This window comes from Piliocolobus tephrosceles, chromosome 3 (genome assembly GCF_002776525.5).
Source record: "Piliocolobus tephrosceles isolate RC106 chromosome 3, ASM277652v3, whole genome shotgun sequence".
Lineage (NCBI taxonomy): Eukaryota > Metazoa > Chordata > Mammalia > Primates > Cercopithecidae > Piliocolobus > Piliocolobus tephrosceles.
Genome location: NC_045436.1, coordinates 101987742 through 102003922, shown reverse-complemented (window position 1 = coordinate 102003922; position 16181 = coordinate 101987742). Strand labels below are relative to the sequence as shown.

The following is a 16181-nucleotide window of genomic DNA, read 5'->3' as shown; positions in this document are numbered from 1 at the left end:
ATTTTTGTAAGGGAAAACGAAAAGCTTTCTAAAATTTTCAGTTAAACATAAAGATCCTTCATATAAGGAGAAAAATACAGCCAACCTACTGAATTTTGTATTTGAGGAGTGGAGAATAAACAATTACACAGTTTTGACAGGATCCCACAACAGCAATCAAATAATAATGAGAAGCAGTTACACAGACCTTAGAGAAATAAGTTTGTGCTAACAGAAATATGCAATATATTTTAATTAAATAAATAGCACTGATGTGACCCCAACTTTTTGATATCAATAATTGGTGATATATATGACCATTTATTACACTGATTTGCTCTAGTATTATAACACAAATTTATAAATGGTTTTAAGAAAATATTACAGAGAAGTTTTACTGACACTTGGAATTTTACATGAAGGGGAAAGAGACATAGCCAACAGCACCCCAATAATAATTTCTTTACACATCTGATATGAGAAACCACAGAAACATTCTTAACTGATACAACATGAATTAGATTCTAAAGGCATTCTTTAAGACATAGAGAAAAAAGAAGCAAAGAAAATTCCCAAGTTTACCATTTACAAGAATAGTTTATGCAATTTCAACAAGTCCTTACTGAGGCATTCAACAGCACTGTAAGTTCAAAGTTCACTGGGGAATTAAAAGAATGAATAAAATACTCCTTAGAGGGAGTATAAAGTTTATTCAAATATTTTAGAAATAATCAATTAATCACATAAGAATATAGTGAAATCCATCAAAAACAATGTCAAGTAACTTGTTTTTAAAGTGGCAGTGCAATATAGTAAAGCAATGGCTTTAACGACTAAATGAAAGAATCACAAAGCACCTAGAAATATTTCTAATATTTCTAATACACAAATTTTCATGATTTCTTTTGACCATTTACAATTTCAGTATTTTAGCTCTATTTCATATCATTTTTTGGTAGGTGCTGTTAACATATGAGGTTAAAGTGGTAAGTCTCACAATAAAGTAGCCATCTTCTTTGAATGAATATTTGAATATTTCATCTCTTCATTTCTATGACTATAATCAGCTTTCAGCTGCATGATTCCTTAAGCCCGATTCTCATTTCATGTCTCAATAAATGTTTTTGCCTGATAAAGAAAACTGTGCACATATTGATAATATTTATCTTTTTTTCTTTTTTTTTTTTTTTTGAGATGGAGTTTCACTGTTGTTTCCCCGCTGGAGTGCAATGGCGCAACCTCAGCTCATTGCAACCTCCACCTCCTGGGTTCAAGCAATTCTCCTGCCTCAGCCTCCCGAGTAGCTGGGATTAGAGGTAGGTGCCACCACGCCTGGCTAATTTTTGTATTTTTAGTAGAGACAGGGTTTCACCATGTTGGTCAGGCTGGTCTTGAACTCCTGACCTCAGGTGGTCCACCCACCCCAGCCTCCCAAAGTGCTGGGATTATAGGTGTGAGCTACCATGCCATGGTAAAGATACCATTATCTTTTCATACCGCTGTCAGGTCCTTCAAGGCTATGCTTCTGATTGCCCGTACACTTTACTTCCCTTATGAGTATTTCATATTTTATGGGTAGGTAGGGTTTCAACTTAGTATGTTAGATAACCACTGTATAGTAAAAACCAGAAATGAAAATATAATAACCCTTATAACTCCTTACATATAACAAAGACAGAAATATATCAAAGCAAAAACATTTTAAATAATCTCAGGAAACAATAACAAGATCCTCTTCCCAAAAATAAATATAACAAACATATTAGTAACCACAGCTAAACAAGCACTGTAATATAAGAACTCCATTAGACATGAGAAATCGACATTGAAGCCAGGTTTTGACACTTATTCTCCACATCCAGCCAGTTGTCACAGTCTACTAAGTGCTACAGGGTTAATTGTCTCTGGACTGACTGAAATATGGTTGTACTGACACAAGAAAACACTGGTTCAGATCCAGCAATGCCTTATGAACTTGCCTATAGGTGACAGTAGAAAAAAATAGCTTATTGGATTTAAATCTGCTTCGTAAGAGATTTTATCTGCCAGCCTGACCCCTCTTAAAACTTTTTTTTTTCTTTTTTTGGTTTGATATACTCAATAGGCACTGGCTTTTGTGATGTGGCTCTCCACACTACTGTACAAGTCCAGAATCCCATTTAATAAGATACATGAACTATCAGTCAATGAACTTTAGGGCTGGATGGAAAAAGGAAGTGTTTTTCACTGCCCCCGCTTCCTTATGAACCAGATAACTGACGAGCGGTGAATTACAATAAATTCAAAGACACAACTAACAAAAACTTAGGAAGACCTGGAAAAGAGGTGCCAAATTGCACTGCAAATACAAAATAAAATATTTTCATGTTCTTCATAAATATTTACAAAAAAAATACATATAATGAATAGGCCATTTTACAATGCTAGTTAAAACTTTGAAGAGCTGTTAAATCTGTAGGTCCACCAATATCCTGGCTTCAAATCAATATGTAGAAATATTTTTAATTAAATTTCAATAAATACACCAGAGGGATTTAAATATGATAAAAACAGTAATTTCAATCTCTGTTTTTACCAACAATATTTTTAATTGGCTCATGATGGGCTTGAACTAATCAATAAACTACAGTCTACAAAAGGGTTTTTGTAAAAATGCATTCATTTCTGATAATAAATAAATGCAGATTCTGTACAGTCAGAAAAACCAGGAATGTGGCAAATAGCAAAATAGAGAGTTGATAAATCTTGGATCCAAAATCAAATGATCAAAGAAGAGAGTTAAAGATATTTTCAGACTGCCCACATTCGAGTCATGTAATCTGCATCATTCTTTCTCAACGTCTCTCAACTGGGCGCCAGACTAATATCAGATCTAAAACCTTGTTCACTATTTCCTCTGGTTCACCTTTTGATTATGTAACAAATATTTCTTGCAAAAGATGAAAAAATAAAACTGTAAAATCATTTGGATGGCGTTAGCCCAGCTAGGTCTTTTGGTGTCCTAGCAATTCAAACTGAAATTAAAGGCTTCTTATAGCCTATAAGCTTCTGAAAATGCAGCCAAGTGGCACTCAAAAAGACAGAACATTTTTTCTACTTCTGTAAATACAAAAGAAATTGAAAAATCACCACCTAGAAAAAAAGCAAGACATAAATTCATCAGCACCAAGTAGAAATCATCTTCAAAAGGGGCAAGTCTTTTATGTATCCTCGTGTTAATGAATAGGTACTAATCTCTCCTCTAGGAAAAATCCACTGCCTGATGTTCACATCTTTAGGCAAAAGAAAGGGCAAAACTCAACAAATTACATTTTGATTCATCCAAATAAAAACAGAGAGAGAGAGAGATTTCAAGATTTTTGGCACTACTTTAAGCATTTTTCAGGGTAGGTATGGTTTTAAGTTCGACTGTCTTCTTTCCCTACTCCATTATTTGCAAAAGCAGGAAATATCAAATTTAATTCTATTACTAATAGTTCTTCAGGTATCATTCCAAAAGTTGTACTTAGTCACAATACGTCAGTTAACGTTTACATAAGACTCTAGTTGTAGTAAAAAGTGTTGAAAGGTGGTCATATCAAAATCTTGGTTTTCTTTCGTACCTATCAGATATGACTAAATTGTTGGTGGCCAGAACTCAAATCACATACAGTCAACCACATTATTGGATCCATGACCTACATCTCGAATTTGGCTAGTTAAACAGGAACACACAGCTACGCCTGCTCCAGCTCTGCAGTGAGACACAGATCCAACAAGCTCCCACCTGAAAAAACAGAGAAGATAAAATGTTATCTTAAAACAAAGCATAATTTACTTTACTCCAAATACTAACCAAAGACAAAAATTCCCTATGTGGGACTGGTTTTGAAGGACAGCAAGCTTCCAGTGGGAGATAAGATACCCCAAAGCTTAGTATTAACTACAACTAGCAACATTCTAACACTCTGGAGTAATCTACTATCATACCAGAAGATACTATAAAGCACAGACACAACATGTAAATTACCTATTCAGCACTGGATCAAATGCTTCTACTGTATTTAAGTATGCATTGCCATTATGACCACCAACTGCAAAGATTTTGCCCATCACTGTTGCGATTCCCACTCCACCTCTGGGGGTAGTAAGTGCTGCCACATAATCCCACTTGTTGCTTCGGGGATCATACCGCTCAACTGAACTCAGAGGAGAATTATCATCAAAACCACCTATGTAAAGAAATATTTTAAAAACAGCATTACATTTCTTAGAAATTAACTATTAAATTTCAATTCAATGGGCTTTACAACCCAATCTTTTAAAATCATTTTAGAATGGTTTAGAGAAAATTTTTTTAAAAAATTCATCCAATACCTGTCTACCACCAACAACTACTATTAGACATTGTCTGCAATTCAATGTAAGATAAGTGACATTTTCCTCAACACTAGGATTAAAGATCTTATAAGTAGGAAAAAACTGGAGTCCCTGTATCTAAGCAGATAATTTAGAGAAAAAGAAAAAAAAAAAACAAAACACAAACATTCATAAATTTGTCCTTAGCCGTCTAGAGACAAGCAAGACAGTACTGAGATTCCTTCTCTGTGTATTTTATCTTTAACAGTAAGAAGGCATAAGAAAGGAATAAACTGAATCATGTGATTCATCCAGGTAAAAGTTAGTTTTCCAATTGTTTCCCTTAACACTATAATCGCCATCATAATTACAGAGATGGACTATGACTGAATTCTCACCAATTTTTGCCAAAACAACATTTTCCTGCTACATATTCTAGAAGACAGCAGTCCTTTCTATAGCTCATTCTAACAATGTACTTAATCTATTCCTGAGGTTACAGACACAGTTATTTCAATAGTGCTCCTTCCTTTAAAAAAACAAGTGTGTCTCTTTTTAGGCTCCAAGTCTAAATGAATATAATGGCTTTCTTTGGTGACAGCCTAATTTACTGAGAATAGAAAGTGTTGATATTATGATCAATCTATTTAAAAACAAAGTCAGAGGCCGGGCACGGTGGCTCACGCCTGTAACCCCAGCACTTTGGGAGGCCGAGGTGGGCAGATCATGAGCTCAGAAGATGGAGACCATCCTGGCTAAATAAAACGGTGAAATCCTGTCTCTACTAAACATACAAAAAATGAGCTGGGAGTGGTGGTGGGCACCTGTTGTCCCAGCTACTCGGGAGGCTGAAGCAGGAGAATGGTGTGAACCCAGGAGGCGGAGCTTTCAGTGAGCTGAGATCATGCCGCTGCACTCCAGCCTGGGTGACACAGCGAGACTCCGTCTCAAAAAAAAACAAAAAAACAAAACAAGGTCACAAAAAAAAATTCAAGTCAACTTCTCTAATGGGTTTAATTTTATTAAATCAATTAAAATGAAATTCACCAATTTTATCTTCATTCTTTCCATGAATTCTGACAAATGTATAGTGTCACTGCCATTACAACCATTACATAAAGCATTTTTTCATTATAATAAAGGGTTTGGCTTTAATTATTGCTCATGCTAATGTAGAAGATTAAGGGGTTTTTTAAATTTGTTTTTTGTTTTGTTTTGTTTTGAGACAGGGTCTCACTCTGTTGCCCAGACTGGAGTGCAGTAACACAATCACAGCTCACTGCACTGTCAACCTCCTGGGCTCAAGCGATCCACCCACCTCAGCCTCCCAAGTAGCTGGAACTATATGCACATGCCACCACTCCTGGCTAATTTTTTTAAATTTTTTTTAAATAGAGATGAGGTCTCACTATGTTGTCCAGTCTGGTTTTGAACACCTGCCCTCAAACAATCCTCCTGCTTCCGCCTCCCAAAGTGCTGGGATTACCCATGATCCCTGCACCTGGCCAAGTTTTTGATAGTTATATTTTATATAGTCTTTTTCCATAGTCTTCTTTTTCACTAGTTCCCTATCATTTCCCCAGATAATGCATAAAAATATATTATAATGAAGAATTCAAACCAGGGATAGAAAAAGTAAAATGCAATTAGGATGTTAGACATGCCCACACCTTCAAATTTTTCTTATTCAGATCAGTTGTACCTGTTTTAAGTAGAACTTGAATGACCAAGATTTTTTTAATGTTCAACCTGAATCATTCTTATTTTTACCATGTCTGTTCTAATTATAAAGGTCCAAAAGATTAAAAAAGTAACAGCAACAATGTTATTCCTGTCGACATATAACATATGTCAACGCCTGTGGTAGACAGGGAGCTGTGAGAGGTAGCAATGATGTAACCTAAGAACTTTGGATTCACAGACCCAAGTTCAAATTCCAGCTTTGCCACTTATTTATGCATGTGACCGTGAGTAAATTATTCATTCTCTCTGAGTCTCTTGACTACCTTACAGTTGTGATGATCAGGCAAGATGTAGAGGTAAATTATGTTACTTCCCTTCTTCCTTAATACACAAGAGCACTGAAAGATTCAGCATTACTTCTGCTACTTATAGATATTTATATGCATTCTCTTATAAGAAATATGTTAAATACAGCATTCTAAGAAATATGTTAAGTAACACAAATAATTTACATCAACATATATGAACAAATATGACCTTTGCTAGTGACAACCTCTCTGAATTCATTTCCTCCTCTATAAAGGAAGGTATTACTAATCACAATATAGCTAATCATGTACTGGGGAACTACAAAGTGCCAGACCCACTTTGAGATGCTTAACGTGTATTATCTCTAATTCTTAAAATGATTCTGAAAGATAGGCATTATTCCCGTTTCATAATCATTTAAAGCTTTGCTACTGGAAGTATGTTGTGTGAACCTGAAACTGTATCACTATAACTTGAGAACTGTTTAAAACACAGAAACTAGGCCCCTCCTTTGCAATATAACAAGATCTCCAGATTATTCATATGCACATTATGATCTGAGAAAGCACTGATCTAATGTTCCTCCCAACTCTGCAATTCAGTAAGTCAAAAAGCAATATAGACCAATTACTGAACACTACAGCCAGGGCAAGTCTTGCAGTCCCCAGGCGTGCACATTCGCTCCCGCAGGCCCGCCAGGAAGCAATGTGCCCGCAGCCCTGAGATGGATGACCTGGGGACCAGCAGGAGGAGAGTGAGGATGCGGGGGCCGGTCCTGCCAAGAAGGCCCCAGCCAGACAGGACAAGCCCAAGACGCTGCCCTTCTTGCCACTGGGCAGTCGGTCGGTATCCAGAGCAACGAGGCTGTGGCCCTAGTCAGACTCATGGCCTGTAATGTGTCCATGGGCTTTGGTGAGAGTTGGAAGAAGTACCTCGACGGAGTTTGGGAAACGTTTTTTATCAAGGTAATAGGTTTGCTGCAGAAGAAAGGAAACATTACACTGTTTACCCACCCCCACACTAAGTCTTCACTTGGATCTAGATGTGTGACATGAGAGATGTGAAGGTTGTCATCCCGGGACAGGATCCATATCAGAGACCGAATCAAGTTCATGGGCTGCTTTAGTGTTCATAGACCTGTTCCACCTCTGCCCGGTTTGGAAAACATTTATAAAGAGCCGTCTATAGATATGGATGGTTTTATTCATCCAGGTCATGGAGATTTATCTGGGTGGGCCAAATAAGGTGTTCTCCTACTCCAGGCTGTCCTCACTGTTCTGCCCCATCAAGCCAATTTTCATAAGGAAAGAGGAGGCTGGGAGAAACTTACCAATGCGGCTGTGTCCTGGCTAAATCAGAATTGGAATGGCCTTGTCTTTCTGCTCTGGGGCTCTTATGCTAAGAAGAAGGACAGTGCCATGCACAGGAAGCAGCACCATGTGCTGCAGATGGCTCATTCCTCCCTGTGTACAGAGGGTTCTTTGGATGTAGACAATTTTCTAAGACCAATGAGAAGTCTAGCAAGAAGCCCACTGACTGGAAAGAGCCATGATCCTGAGCTGAGGGGTAGCCTGTCTCCACTGGTGGTTATTGAGAAGCTGTTGTTAAAGTATTTGTCACTTACAAAATCAAACTGAAAATTTTCCTATTAATTCTTAAATACTCTGCACAAGCGGTAAAGCTTCCATAAAGCAGTCATGAACCAAGTTGCAGCTTTATGTAGCCACACATAGCAAAGGCTATCCTTTGGCCAAATGTCTCTACAACATGGCTTCAGCCTAAAATATGCTGACTTCTCAGAAGACAGATGAGGTCAAATGCTCACTTGGCTCTCCTTACCCCGCTACCCCCCGACCCCTTACCTTTATGGTTAAAGCGGGGAAGACGTATACCTTTTAGGTAGAACCATAGTTTGGTGCCTGCTGGTACTTGGTTTCACGTGGTTAGACTTTCAACTATAAGGTGTTTTAGGGGGTATTTTTGCATAGAAAGGCCCCCTTTTCCCAGCCCGGCAGGCATTCCAGTCTGTGCCAAGTACACTGTTCCCTTGATCTTTCAAGGGGCCTTCAGGTCCTTCCTTGAAGGAAGTATGAAGGTTTTGCAGGTTTCTAGAAAACTGGCCCTGAAATTAGGGCTCAATTCTCTGATTGTAGCAGAGGTGAAGACTCCTAAGGAAGAGCCCTTAGTGTTGGTCTTAACAGACAAGGGCCGAGGGATGTGAGCTGAGTCTTGTTATTCTTTGGGCATTTCGTGGAATAAGCAGTGAAATTTAGATAAGAAAGAATAGAAAAGAGAATCTTCTTTAAAGGAGGGAGGTGATTTTCTCCTAGGGTTATCCTGAGTTGGGGTTTTTAAGATAGCACAAACTTGCTACATGCTGTTTTTTATGGACTGAAATCACTTTATAATATTTTTTTCTGCAACACTGGAGAGTTTTAGTTTAACATATATATATATATATATATCTCCTTCTTTTTCAAGACACCATCTTTATTGGGTCTGTACCTTCATCCTTGATCTTGTTAGCAATGCCATTTTTTTTTTTTTTTTTTTGCTGTTAGGTGGTTTAAAGCGTTAACCTTGCATGGGGTTTGGTAATAAAAGCTTGTTAAAGTAAAAAAAAAAAAAAAAAAAGCAATATAAACATTGACATGACCTTTATCATTTTGGGAGGCCAAGGCAGGCAGATCACTTGAGGTCAGGAGTTCGAGATCAGCTTGGCAAACATGATGAAACCCTGTCTTAACTAAAAATACAAAAATCAGCTAGGCGTGGTGGCACACACTTGTAATCCCAGCTACTCAGAAGGCTGAGGTAGGAGAATCGCTTGAACATGGGAGGCAGAGGTTGCAGTGAGCTGAGATCACACCACTGCACTCCAGTCTGGGTGACGGAGCAAAACTCCATCTCAAAAATAAATAAATAAATACCTACTGGCTTACTTGAAGCATTCAACATAATTTCCCTTGAAATGAGGCTGAGAAAAACAAATCTTAGACCTTTTAAAATTTATTGTAGCAAAGCACATTCTCTCTGTGTCCTTCCATTTAAAAACATATAACTTATTTAAATGTAATCCCCTTCTTTAAATAACTTTGTTACTCTTAGAAAAATAAGGTTGTACATGTTTTAAACATGAAAGATGAAGATTTAAACACAAATTATGAATGTGACCTTAACAATTCAGCTAGGCATGGTGGCCCATGCCTGTAATCCCAGCACTCTGGGAGGTCAAGGCAGAAGGATCACTTAAGGCCAGTTGTTCATGACCAGCCTGGGCAACACAGCAAGGACCCATCTCTACAAAAAATAGAAAAAAACTGGCTGGGTGTGATAGCATGGGCCTGTAGTCCTAGCTACTTGGAGGCTGTGGCAGGAGGATCATGTGAGCCCAGGAGTTCAAGGCTACAGTGAGCTACGATTGTGCCACCACACTTCAGCCTGGGCAACAGAAAGACACTGTCTCCCTCTAAAAAAGAAAAAAAAAAAAAAAAAGAATTCAAAAGCATCAGACTGAACACATACAATTCTTCTCTGTTAATTATAAACAAAATTTTTAAGAAAGAATTCAAAAGCACATTTCAGCAATGATTCTACTTAAGGCTAAATGCAATGTAATTTTTGTTACTCTGTTATATGACACTTGTCATTGTATATACTGATATATTAGAAAAATACCCATTTACTCACCAACTACGTATAAGCAACCATGAAGCTTGCTAACTCCATTGCCTGCTCTTCGCTGACCCATTTCTTTAACTTCTATCCACTTATCCAGATGTGGATCGTATCTCTCCACGCTAGATAAAGAAGCCATTCCATCATTGCCACCTACTGCATAAACATGATTCTAAACGAAGAGAGTCAAACAAAACACATTAGATTTTGAACTTACTTAGATATTGTTCTAATGGTAAATTAGAATGTACAAGGCAGTATCTCATGAAATAATATGGTATATAATATCTTCATACTGGTGACGATATATTGGACCCTTCCTTATTTTGGTTATGAATGTGATGCAATGTAACTTAATGGCAAGTTGCCAGATAACTTACTACTAGAGCAACAGAGCCAACTCCTCCACGGGGAGTATTCATTGGTGCCACTGTACTCCACTGATCAGATTCTATGTCATATCTCTCCACATCATTGAAACAAGTATTGTCATCTAATCCTCCAATTGCATAAATTGGGCCTCCTAAGGAAGCCAAGGCAATTCCTCGCCTGCAAAGACAATAAAACATACTTTAGCAAATGGGATTGTTTCCAGGAAAAAAGTCATATAAAATATTGTGCTAATGCAAATCATTTATCATCTTAACCTTCAAACAGTATAGTTTGTTTCCATTACCTTTAGATTTATCAAAGCTTTTGACTAGATGGCTACAGAATTGCCAAACTGCAACTCTATGTGAATACTGCCCCCAAAGTTGTACAGTGCATAGCCTACACAGGCTACTTTAAACTCAAAACAATAAAATATAACCCAACAAAATAGTATAAGAGAGTCCAAAATACTCAGTTAGTGCACACACAGTTGCATAATTGAGAGGTTAACGAGTTGACAGAGAAGTTTTGCAGTGGAGGTCAGAAGCCAATCTCACTTACAAATCCATGCAATTACAGAGCTCATTTTGTTGCAGGGCTTCATTATATCACACAAAAGAATATTAAATTTTATATTACAGGTTTTATGTCACATTCCTTTATTTTTGAAGGGTATTTACTTCTCTTTGAAAGTAAGAGACTTAGCCCATGTTAAAAGCTGACTTATTTAACAGTGATCAGAAAAAAACTCAATTTCTTAAAAAACACACTGCACCAATCAAAATTTGAACTATTATCAAGCTATTATTTTGTCACTAGCTTGGATAATTTATAAACCTCTACTACCTTGTGTCTCATCTGAGACACAGCTGATATTAATGAGTTAATACAGGTAAAGCACTAAGAACAATGTCTGGCCCACATTTAGTGCTATGAAGTATTAGCTTTTATTATTACTGAGAAAGCAGCTGCTTCACTGAGATTCTAACTCTAAATTTACCAGAGAGTATCCAACAAAAGAATTATTAAGGATAATGTTATCATTCACTTTCAGTCTCCTCAACCTCTTTTCTCTTGGGTATAAAGCTATGACTTACCAAATACTGTGCTTATAAAAATGTTCAGCTGTGTGAGAACAAGCACATGTGTTCTCTCGAGTGTAAGAATGTTAGGTCAGGGAAATAAAGTAAGTATGCCTAATAATTGTCCCTCCCCTCAAACAACAAAAGCAGACAACATTATTGGTTTACTTCCTACTCCTCAAAACTCTCTTCATTTTCATAACAACACACATTTTAGTCCACTTCTACTCTGGCTAGTGCTTTTCAGCTTCCTTTATCAGTGCCTTCTTTACTCCATCATTAAATTATAAAGTTCCCTAAGGGTCACTCTATACTTTCTCTCCCTAAGCAATCCCATTCTTTCCACAGATTTGTGATAATTCAGATATATATTTTCAGACATATACCCAATCTCTACCTCAAATCTGTCTTGCTGGTTCTTCAATCTTAACTTTAATCTGAAATGAACTCACTGCCCACCTCCCTGTGATAGGCAGAATTTTAAGATACTCCCCATCCCCCATGACCTTCAGCCCCTGGTGTTACTCTCATGATTATGCTACATTATATGGCAAAACGGAGGTGACCTTGGTGGGCCTAATCTAATCAAACAAACCTTCAAAAGCAGAGAGGTTTCTCCAGCTGGTAGTCAGAAATTCAAAAAACCAGGTGAATGCAGTGTGCCACTACTTGTTTGAAGGTGGCGGGGGGTGACATATGGAAAGGATCTGACAGTGTCTCGTAGCCAACAGCCAATAAAAATGAGAAACTCAGTCCTATAGCCACAAGGAACTGAATTCTATCAATAACCTAAATGGCCTTGGAAGTGGCTTCTTCCCCAGCGCCTCCAGATAAAAGCCTAGGCCAACCTCTTGATTCTGGCCTTGTGGGACCCTAAGTAGAAAGCCCAGCAAAACCTAGATCACTTTTGAACAGTGAGCTAATAAATGGGTGCTATTTTAAGCCGCTAAATTGGTGGCAATTTGTTACACAGACACAGAAAACTAATACACCCCCATCACAAAACAAGCAAAAATTTTATCCCGTTCACCATGTTGCTTTCCTAATTCAGAAATCATACTACCTATCCAGTTGCTAACGGCAGAAACTGAAGAATCATCTTTGCCTCTATCTAATTGTTCTTTCTAATTATCATAAAGTCTTTTTGACTCTACACCTCTGAACTATCTTTCAAATATGTCCTCTATTCTCTATCTCAATTTCTATCGTCCCAGCCACCATTATTTCTTTACATCAAAGGATGAAGAATTACAATAACTCTTTTTGGTCTGTCAGACTGTTTTCACTCTGGTCATCCTCAAATCCCTTCTCCATTTTGTATGCAGAAGTTCTCTGAAAAGAAAATCTGATCCTATAAAATGGGAGATAAAAATCCCAAAGTACTTTTTTAATCCTTATATTCCTGTTATTATGTTGGTTTTTGCCAAAGATTGGATGAAACTTCTCTAGCAAAACAGCAGTTGAATTTCTGTAATCTTTTAAAATATGCCCTGAGCATTTACAATCTGTGTGAAAAATAACAGAGCTACAATTATTTTGTCATATTACTTGTTTATAACTTATATACCCCCAAATAATCTTTTTAGTATGCATTTCAATAAATTTTCACATGTGAAATATCGGTTATCTTTATTTTTTTATTTCATCTTTCCACTGAAATGGACACCGATGTTTGTTCAAGTTGTGAGTCTGTTGAAACCCATCATCCTGACAGCATGTCTAAAGATTCACTTACCTATTCAACAAAAGAGTTGTAAATGCCCACAAGACGTACCAACTGGTAAAGATACCACTTTGTTTTTTGCTACCAGCAGTAAAAAACATAGCCAATATCTCTGCCTCTGTATAGCTTACATTGTAGTTATCACATAGTATAAATCACTCCCTATTAAATCACTCCCTATTAAAGTATTAAAATGTCATTTGTAGACAGTGGGAGATAACAGTTTAAGACTAGCTTTTTTTTTTTTTCCTAGGATTCTTTCTCACGAGGGGGAGAAAAACTTAAAATGTCTTCACATTTCTTTTCAATCTTTCATATTTTAACACATGAAGCAAAAACTAGTTGAAAATATTGTTATATTATTCAAAAACAGAAAATTAGAGGCAACATATCCTCATATGTAGTTTAGTTTTTAATTGCTCATTTTGATAACAAGTCATTTTTAACTCTTATAGAATGGTGCTAATTTGCCAACCATATAAGCCACAGTGTCTGAGATATGGTTTTACTAGTTCAGGTTTGTTTTTTTTATTAAACCGTGGGTGCTACATTTATATATATTAACATATGTATCATTATATGTCATATATATATATATATATATCACCTGCAGGTTTTTTGTTCTGAGACAGAGTTTTGCTCTTGTCATCCAGACTGGAGCGCAATGGCACAATCTCAGCTCACTGCAACCTCCACCTCCTGGGTCAAGCGATTCTCATGCCTTAGCCTCCCGAACAGCTGGAATTACAGGCACTCGCCACCATGCCCAGCTAATTTTTGTATTTTTAGTAGAGACACGGTTTTGCCATGTTGGCCAGGCTGGTCTCAAACTCCTGACCTCAGATAATCCGCCTATCTCGGCCCCTTAAGTGCTGGGATTATAGGCATGAGCCACTGTGCCAGGCCCACCTGCAGTTTTATTAAAAGAAACTCTTCAGCGATATTTTCAATATTTACTAAGATAGCCCTCTTCTCTCTTCTTGCATTATATTTTCACTCTGACACAGAGGCAGAATTATTCTATTCTCTAGTTTCATATAAATTATTAAGCTCAGTCTTTGAAATCCTCATGCCATTTACAGAACAATAAAGTTGAAAAAGAAAAATAATAGACAATAAAATTTAATCTCCCATTTGGTGCAAAATATATGTGATCTTTCTGACAATACAATTCCAGACATTGGGAGGAATTACAGTATGCTTCACTGCTACTATACTGAATCATAAATAAATATTTATTCCTTCCTACTAAAGCAACATACACCTCTTACAATATCTAGTTACTCCTGTAAGTTTTCTTGTCTCCAGATCATAACACTTCAACTATTTTTTGTAGATAACATGGTTTTCAGATGTATTACTAACCCACTAATTTTCTTACATGCATTCCAGATTATCATTCTCACATTTATAACAATCCATTTTTGTGCACCTTCTATATATCTTATTTTCAAATTATAAACACATTAGTCTACTAACAAGTTATGTTCATTATAAAACATCCACCCAAAATAAATTTTTAAAAATGTACAGAGACTCTAATATTTTATTCTCATACCCCTACTGGTGTTATATATCCTACTTCAACAACACAGCTATAGATACGGAGAGATCAGTGTCAAGAACAATAAAACTACAAACTCCCTTAACCTAAGGCTTCACTTTTTTAAATGTAGGCAACTATATTATATTCACTTTTTTCCTTTCCTTTTTTTAAGAGCTGTGTTTCATAATGGTTCAGGAACTTTTCTCCATTTGAAACAAAAACCTGATTTCCCACCATGTTATGTTGTGCTCATGTGATTGAGTTTTTAAAATACCTAAGGCAGGTTTTAACCAATAACTCTCATTTTAACATTTTTTAGGTTTTTGTCTAGAGTATATGTGGTCTACTCTGTCTTTGGAATTCTAATTTGGTCACATGCCTTAGTGATCTTTCCACCTTAGGATATCTAAAACTTTGGTATTCAAGTCATTAATAAAATTGTCAAGCAGGTTAGAGTACTAAGTATGTCACTGAAAACCTCCCCTTTAGACTGATACATTAATCAACATATATTCCAGTTTATGTTGATGAGAATATAAATATTAGAACATAAATATGTAAATGAGAACATAAATATGTAAGCAATAACTTGAAATATTACTGTTCATCAGGATAAAAATCAATGAAGAAAAGAGAAATTGAGGACTATTTTCTTAACATGATAAAAATACAGATACCTTAGTCCTAAAGTCAGTATCTTATTTAACAGCAAAACACTAGATACTTTTCTAATAAGATCAGGAACAAGACAAAAACACCTACTGTCTCTGCCACTATTCACCTGTATTAGATTATTAGGCAATACAATTAGACAAGAAAAATCAATAAGAAGCATAAGGATGTGTGGGGAAAATGACCGAAAAATTCCACAGATTAATAGTACTGTACCAATGCTAATTTCAAAAACCACTATGGCTGTGTAACATGTTAACATTATGGGAAGCCAGGGGCAGGGTAAGTGGCAAGGTTTTGCCATCTTAGCACTGGCATTTGGCATTATCTTTGCCACTGGCATTTGGGCTAGAAGATCCTTGTTCTGCACTGTAGAATCTTTAGCAGCATCTCTGATTTCTTCCCATAGATGCTAGCAGCAATTTTCCCATCCCCAAGCTGTGACAACCAAAAATGTCTCCAGACACTGCCAAGTGTCCCATAGAGGGGGCAAAATCATCTTCAGTTGAGAACCACTCGTACACAGAAACTTTAATATTTTTGCAACTTCTCTGAATAAACTAAAATTATCTCAAAATAAAAAGTTTTAAAAATCAATGCACATGTATAAGTGAAAACTGTGACTACCATACGGTACTCCAAAACACGACAGCGTTTTTAATTCTTAAAAAAATTAGAAGTCGGTAACAAAGTATCACCGTGGACATGCTAACAAAATGTGTTTGAGAAGGTATTTAAAGTTTCTAAAGTAGAAAAAAAAGTTTAAAATAAGGCCTTTAAATGTTAAGAAATCTTATTT

General features: G+C 36.6%; 1 protein-coding gene and 1 pseudogene across 2 annotated transcripts in view; one reads left to right on the top strand and one right to left on the bottom strand.

Annotated features, from left to right (window-relative positions):
- Positions 1-201: 201 nt before the first annotated feature.
- KLHL8 (kelch like family member 8) overlaps positions 202-16181 on the bottom strand; it is a 60049-nt gene continuing 44069 nt past the window's right edge. For both annotated transcript variants that reach the window (XM_023198102.3, XM_023198103.3), the window contains 4 exons: positions 10368-10536; positions 10000-10159; positions 3989-4190; positions 202-3745 (listed from right to left, as the gene is read on the bottom strand). In XM_023198102.3, the coding sequence (XP_023053870.1) occupies positions 3622-3745; positions 3989-4190; positions 10000-10159; positions 10368-10536 (655 nt within the window). In that variant the 3' untranslated portion in view covers positions 202-3621. The remainder of the gene's footprint in view (positions 3746-3988; positions 4191-9999; positions 10160-10367; positions 10537-16181) is intronic.
- Positions 6336-7861, top strand: LOC111530873 (annotated as a pseudogene).